Here is a 7,408-nt window from a genome sequence, read left to right as displayed (position 1 = left end):
TTTTTATTTTTTTATTTTTATTGAAAGTAGTTTATTTTATTTATTTATTTATGATAGTCACAGAGAGAGAGAGAGAGAGAGAGAGAGGCAGAGACATAGGCAGAGGGAGAAGCAGGCTCCATGCACCGGGAGCCCGACGTGGGATTTGATCCCGGGTCTCCAGGATCGCGCCCTGGGCCAAAGGCAGGCGCCAAACCGCTGCGCCACCCAGGGATCCCTGGAGTTGTTTTTTAGCAGTTAAATCTTCCATGATGAAATAAGGATATTAATTAATTTAAATAACTGATAGTAGGAAGTCCAAGAAAAAAAAAGGTGTAAGAAGCTAGCAACTGAATTTCATTTTAAGTGTCCGATAAAGAATATACATCAGAAAGGAGAGAACCAGATGGCTGAAGAACAGTATTTTCTAGATGTGTAGGGAAAACTAAATGATCAGGTTAGGGTGTTTCAGCTTTCCCCTCTGTATTAGTTCTTTTTGGTTTTGTTGGTTTTTTTTATTTTTTATTTTTTAATTTATTTATGATAGTCACACACACACAGAGAGAGAGAGAGGCAGAGACATAGGCAGAGGGAGAAGCAGGCTCCATGCACCGGGAGCCCGACGTGGGATTCGATCCCGGGTCTCCAGGATCGCGCCTTGGGCCAAAGGCAGGCGCTAAACCACTGTGCCACCCAGGGATCCCTGTTTTTTGTTTTTAAAGAAGAAACTTCAGAATCAGGGACCTCCTTTCACCAAGTTTCATCCTTAATAACAGCCACCATTTATTTATGCAAAGGGACGCAGCTGCTTTATGTACACATGTTCTCACTAATGCTCACAACAACCTTGTGTCGTTTACAATGAGTAACCTCAGATTAGGACAAAACCTACTTAAATCAACTGGATTGGAGACTTTTTTTTTTATTCCTGTTCCTGTCCTATTTTGGACCTTGCACTGAAATGAGATTGTATTCCTCCTAGAGTATGCCCAATCAATATCACAATTGTATTTCTTATGAAAAAGTATACTAAGTACGCCAATAGTTTAAAAATCCAATATAACTATTGATTTCCTGTATTATATCGATTGTTCTAACATTAGCTTCTTGAACCAGCAGCTTTCAAATGCACTGCAAACTGTTCAGTGATGTGCAACATGCCGAAATTCCTACCAGCGCCTTTCCACAAACTTAATACCAAAACTCCTGTCTGTGAATAAAGACTCTAATGTGGGTCTTTACTCTTCACATATCCTATTAATTCAGCATGAAAACTTCCTAACAGACGTTTATACTCGCAAAACCCCATACTTCCAAAATAATTCATACCTGCACACATTGGTAATGTCTGCACCTGAGTAACCTTCCATATTTTCTGCTATACTTGCAAGGTTAACATCATCAGCCAATTCCAGTTCACGTAGACTTATTCGTAACAGCTCCTCCCTGCCTTTTGCTAATGATGGAAACAAAAAATGTAAGCTTTCAATATAAACTTATTTTTTCTCAAGTCTACTTTAAATGAGAAGTTGCTTTCCAATTCTTAGAGCTCATTTGCTTAAAAATTTAAAAGCCCTTCCTCACTAAATTTAAAATTTCCCAATACCAAGTCTTTCAGGTTCTAGATATAGCAAAACCAGTTAATGTAAGAAAGATATCCTACATTTGTCTCTTTACAGGAAAGGTAATTACTACCAAATTTTAAAATCTCTAAGCAAAACTACCAAAGAGTTAACATAAGCTTTCTGACAAGATTCAAATGCAGATAACCTGATGGTAATGGAATATAGATTCTTTTTTCAAGACGTCGTCTTAACGCCTCATCAATATCCCAGGGAAAATTAGTAGCTGCCAGAACCATAACCATTTTGGAAGGGTCATCATTTTCAGAAGCACCTCCAACACCTAAAACAAAGGGTGAGGAGAAAGTAAAAAGGAAGTCAGAATATACAAAATAAAGCTCAACTACTTAAAAATTGCATAGTTAGGACTAAATTATAAAGGTAGTGTAATAGTTAAGTCTCCCTAAGGGCTTCTAAGGTAAATGGTACATATATGAATTTGTGGCCCCCAAAAATAAGGTTTAGTATGGAAAAAAAATAGGACTCAAATAGATTTTTTTTTTTTAAAGATTTATTTATGATGGACATAGAGAGAGAGGCAGAAGGCAGAGACACAGGCAGAGGGAGAAGCAGGCTCCACGTGGGGAGCCTGACGTGGGACTTGATCCGGAGTCTCCAGGCCCTGGGATGAAGGCAGCACTAAAGCACTGAGCCACCCGGGCTGCCTGGACTCAAATAGATTTAATCAAAAGACCAGCTCAGTTTAACTACATACCAATTTCTAAAATTTTTCAAAAACACATATATCCCTAAAGCAAATTTATTTGCATTTATTTCAATTTTATTGTTGAAAACAAATCAGAGTATATGCCCATGAGTGCTCTGAACAGCCATTATTTCTAGCATGTCCCCAAGTCCATGTACCCAATATACTGTCAATCTCCAGGACCTACTTGCCAGCCCTCCCTAGTCGTCAGGAGTTGTGTGGGTGAGCCCTAGGAGCAGAGCTTAGTCAATATACAGACATGCATACCATCCATTTGAACCAGCAGTTCGGCTTTCACCCTTCGGCTTGCTTCATGCTCTTCAGAAGTCCCTCTGCGACTACAAATGGAATCTATCTCATCGATAAATATGGTGGCTGGAGAGTAAAATCGAGCCTAAATAAAAAAAAACATGTAACACCAGGTTTTTATTTCATTTAAAAAATAATCTGTAGCAATTAGAAAAGAGCCCAGGAACCTGCCACATCACATCTCTCTAGTCCTATTACTGGGGAGAAGATAAACTGGAGCAGCTAAAAGACAGCTTCTAATAGAAACTTATCATAGACTTAAAAATTACATGGCAATTTTTGTACCATTCAGTACTTTAACTGGCAATATTTATTTATTCATGAGTGATATAAATACAGAATTATATCTTGTGCACTCCAACAATAAGGACAATAGTGGCAAGAAAACATTCATAGATATTGGTAAGTGTTCTACAGTTCAAGAAAAAATTGGTTACAGAGAACCATTACCTTAAATCATATAGATTCCCTCTAAGAAACCTAATTAAATTGCCATTTTTCACTTGACAATACATTACAGTAACTAAAGAAGTTCATAATTTATCATTTTTATTTTTAAAGACTTATTTTAGAGCAAGAGAGCATTAGTGGGGAGAGGGACAGAGGGGAAGAGAGGGAGAGAAAGGGAGAAAAGCAGACTCCCTCATGAGTGAGGAGCCCGACATGGGGCTCGATCTCACAACCCTAAGATCATGACCCAAGCCAAAATCAAGAGTGGGACACCTAACTGACTGAGCTACCCAGAAGCCCCATACTTAAGTATTTTTAAGATTTTATTTATTTATTTGAGAGAGAGAGAGACTGATCACAAGCAGGGGGGGAGGGGCAGAGAGTGAAGCAGACTCCTCACTGAGAAAGGAGCCCCATCAGGAATCGATCCAGGACCCTGGGATCGTACCCTGATCTGGAGGCAGACGCCCAACCAATTGAGCCACTCAGGTGCCCAAGTAGTTAATTATTTTTAAATGAATTATCCAAACTTACAGAATCACTGCATAAGAGAGTTTGAACCTAAATGATGACAATGATTTCTCAAAACACAGCTTAATGAATAGCACTTTTCGAAGGTTTTTCCAAAAATAAAGTCCATGATGGCAAATGAACATTATGAACTTGAACATGCAATTATACTGGGTCTATCAGTTCTTTTGGACCATGAAGTTATAATCTAGGATCTTCTAAGAGGCAATTCACTGTGTGGAAAACTATGCCTCCAAAAGTATGGATGCAGTTTTTGTCCACTTGGAAAATCCTAATACCTAAATCTCACTTTTCTAGTTGAAAATTTGAATTCTAAGTCATCAGTTCCCTCTCCAGAGATAATTTAATTTTAGTAAAGCATCCTTACTTGGATTTTAGGTACTGTTTACAAAAATTTTGTATTCTTTTCAAGAAATAGAATATGAAAAAAAAATGTTCAGGAAAATAAGGAAAAAAAAAGCATCCAAGAAAATCCTCAATTGAAATTCTAGCAAGAAAGCATCTGTCTACAGAAGCTAACATTAACAAAAATTAAATTTCAATCTATTTGTTGCCACACCAAGAAAAAACCCAGTAGATTCTTCCCAAATATTGAGGGTGTGAAGAACAGTTTGACTTAAAACAGAGGCTACACAGAACATGTAAAATTGGTTTTGCATGACATGGAAAATACTACAGAAAGATTCAGAGTGAATACCAATTGCTTATATAGCATCCCTTCTGGTAAGAGAAGCTCCCATTTTCATTCATAAACTATCCTACACATTCTTGTTCCACTACTTTAAGAGAGGCCAACTCTGACACTTGAAAATCAAAGTTCTTGACAATACAACAAAAATTATACCATTAAGTTTTGGTATGTGTTACCATGTCAAGAAAAAATCATGGACAGACTTCTATTTTAAGTGGCATTATTTAAAATATAGGCCTTGGGAAAACAGAAAAAGAAAATACAGGCCTTGAGATGTTTGCTTTGAGCAATTCTAGGGAATTGGGAGGCAAGTTATCTCTATAGCAGTCAAAAAAGATGTGAGTGGCAGTCCAACTCAAGTACTCCTTGAGAGTCCATACAGTGAACAAAGAAAAAAAACAAAACAAAAAAAAAACTAAGCCAGTTTTAAATATGATCCGTAATCAAAAGTCACAAAGGCAAAAGCTCCAGACTGGCTTGTGATTGAGCCTCTACTCAAGTAGGCAACTCAAAGTAGCACACTCCAATTAAGCAGGCATTTATTTGAAGATGGTTAATACCAGGGAAGCCGGTGAAAAATAAGCTGTTTCACATGAATCTCACTATAAAAAGTAATGTAAATTAGCACTTTGTAAGAGGCTTCCCCACACAGAAGAAAATGTTTGGTTTTCTTGAATATAAACCCTCCATTAGAATACCTATCAAACGGGGACACTTGGGTGGCTCAGCGGTTCAGTGTCTGCCTTTGGCTCAGGGCGTGATCCCAGAGTGCCAGGATTGAGTCCCACATCAGGCTCCCTGTATGGAGCCTGTTTCTCTCTCTGCCTCATGAATAAATAAATAAAATCTTAAAAAAAAAAAAAAAAGAAAGAAAACCTATCAAATAATTTCTTAAATAGGGATGCCTGGGTGGCTCAGTGGCTTAAACATCTGCCTTTGGCTCAGGTCATGATCTCAAGGTTCTGGGATCGAGCCTTGCATCAAGTTCCCTGCTCAGTGGGAGCCTGCTTTCACATCTGCCTGTTGCTCCCCATGCTTGTGCTCTTGCTCTCTCAAATAAATAAAATCTTTAAAAAAAGGCAGCCCTGGGGGAATCCCTGGGTGGCTCAGCAGTTAAGTGCCTGCCTTTGGCCCAGGGCGTGATCCTGGAGACCCGGGATCGAGTCCCTGGAGACCCGGGATCGAGTCCCACGTCGGGCTCCCTGCATGGAGCCTGCTTCTCCCTCTACCTGTGTCTTTGCCTCTCTCTCTCTCTCTTTCTCTCTCATGAATAAATAAATAAAATCTTTAAAAGAAAAATCTTTAAAAAAAGTAGTAATTCTTTTTTTTTAAGATTTTTTTTTTAAGATTGATTGATTGATTGATTTAATTTATTTATGATAGACATAGAGAGAGAGAGAGGCAGAGACACAGGAGGAGGGAGAAGCAGTCTCCATACCAGAAGCCCAATGGGGGACTCGATACCGGGACTCCAGGATCGCGCCCCGGGCCAAAGGCAGGCGCTATACCGCTGAGCCACCCAGGGATCCCCCTATGATTTTAATTATTTATTCATGAGAGATACAGGGAGAGAGAGGCAGAGACACACGCAGAAGGAGAAGCAGGCTCCATGCCGGGAGCCCGGCGTGGGACTTGATCCCAGGACTCCAGGATTAGGCCTTGGGCCGAAAGTGGCACTAAGCCACTGAGCCACCCGGACTGTCTAAAAATAGTAATTCTTAAACAGAGCAGCTAATATCTATTAGCCCTTATGAGTCAGGCTCTATTGTAAGCAATGTACATGCATTAGTTCATCTCACCATCCAAACATTACAGAGGTAATTCCTGTATTGTGGTCTTCCTTTTATAGATAAAGTAACTGTGGATCAGGAAAGGAATTGGTCCAAAGTTAGCCAGCTAGGGAAGTGTGACAGAGGTAGGATCTGTAGCTGGGCCACCTGACTCTAAAGACTCCATACTTAGCCATTTATTGTATTTAGCTTACTTTTTTTTTTTTTTGAAGATTTTATTTTTATTTACTTGAGAAAGAGAGAGCATGTGAATGTGCATGAGCAGGGGAAGGGGCAGAGGAAGAGGGAGAAGCAAACTTCCACTGAGCAGGAAGCCTGATGCGGGGGCTCAATCCAAGGACCCTGGGATCATGACCTGAGCTGAAGGCAGACGGTCAACTGACTGAGTCACCCAGGTGCCCATTAAGCTTACATTTTTAAAAAGCCTGGATATTCTGGAATTCTGCAGCAGTGTAAAACCGTGTGCTTCTGTGGTTCTCAAGAGTGATTGCATACAGTTACATGCATAATCTAAGAGGGTGTTGATAAAATATCTCTTCTTTCAGGGATGATATTGCTGATTTAGTAATATAATTTTAATATATTATAAAATATATTAATAAAATATATTAATATATTTAATTATAATTTTATAATAATTTATAATACTTTTATAATTTATATAAAATATATTAATAAAATATATTAATATATATTTAATTATAATTTTATAATTTAGCAATATAATTTTTTCCCCTGAAGCAAAGGGCAAACTAATTTTCCAAACTCATCTAAGACGTTCTCCACTAGATTCCTACTGCAGTATAAACTACTGATAAACTATTAAGAACGTATTAGAATTTACATCCTGTCTTATGAATTATCAAACTTGAAGAAGAAAATGGGAATTGATACAGGGATAAAAACTTTTACAGAAAATGGATAACCTCAAATTGTAAGGGTTTTCATTTGCTTGTTTTGTTTTATTTGGAGCCTATGAAGTAAGATCTAGTGTCAAATTAACACTGTCATCTAAGGTTTTGTCTATGATGGAATCTTTCTTTCTTTTTTTTTTTTTTTTTCATGATGGAATCTTTCGAGTTAAGAATGCAAGTCACTTCCCGTATAATAAGCATAACTCTGCCCTAATGTATATAACTACACTATTGTTTAAATGAGGCAAGACTGAAATAACCACTAAAAAGCTGCTGAATTCAATCCAAATGCTCTACTAGAATTCATTCACTTATATTCCTCCTATTGATACTCAGATTAGTGGGGTTTGAAGAAGGAAAAAAAGAAACTCAAATTAACAAGCAAAGAAGTAACAATCCAAAGACTGGATCATTAA

General features: G+C 38.1%; 1 protein-coding gene across 1 annotated transcript in view; it reads right to left on the bottom strand.

Moving 5' to 3' along the window:
- KATNA1 (katanin catalytic subunit A1) overlaps nt 1-7,408 on the bottom strand; it is a 46,233-nt gene that overhangs the window by 543 nt on the left and 38,282 nt on the right. The window contains exons 8-10 of the mRNA XM_025997986.2: nt 2,575-2,701; nt 1,750-1,884; nt 1,309-1,435 (exon numbers count right to left, since the gene is read on the bottom strand). Of these exons, the coding sequence (XP_025853771.1) occupies nt 1,309-1,435; nt 1,750-1,884; nt 2,575-2,701 (389 nt within the window). The remainder of the gene's footprint in view (nt 1-1,308; nt 1,436-1,749; nt 1,885-2,574; nt 2,702-7,408) is intronic.

This window comes from Vulpes vulpes, chromosome 1 (genome assembly GCF_048418805.1).
Source record: "Vulpes vulpes isolate BD-2025 chromosome 1, VulVul3, whole genome shotgun sequence".
Taxonomy (NCBI): Eukaryota; Metazoa; Chordata; class Mammalia; order Carnivora; family Canidae; genus Vulpes; species Vulpes vulpes.
The sequence above is the reverse complement of the archived record's forward strand: the minus strand, read 5'-3'. Positions and strand labels throughout refer to the sequence as shown.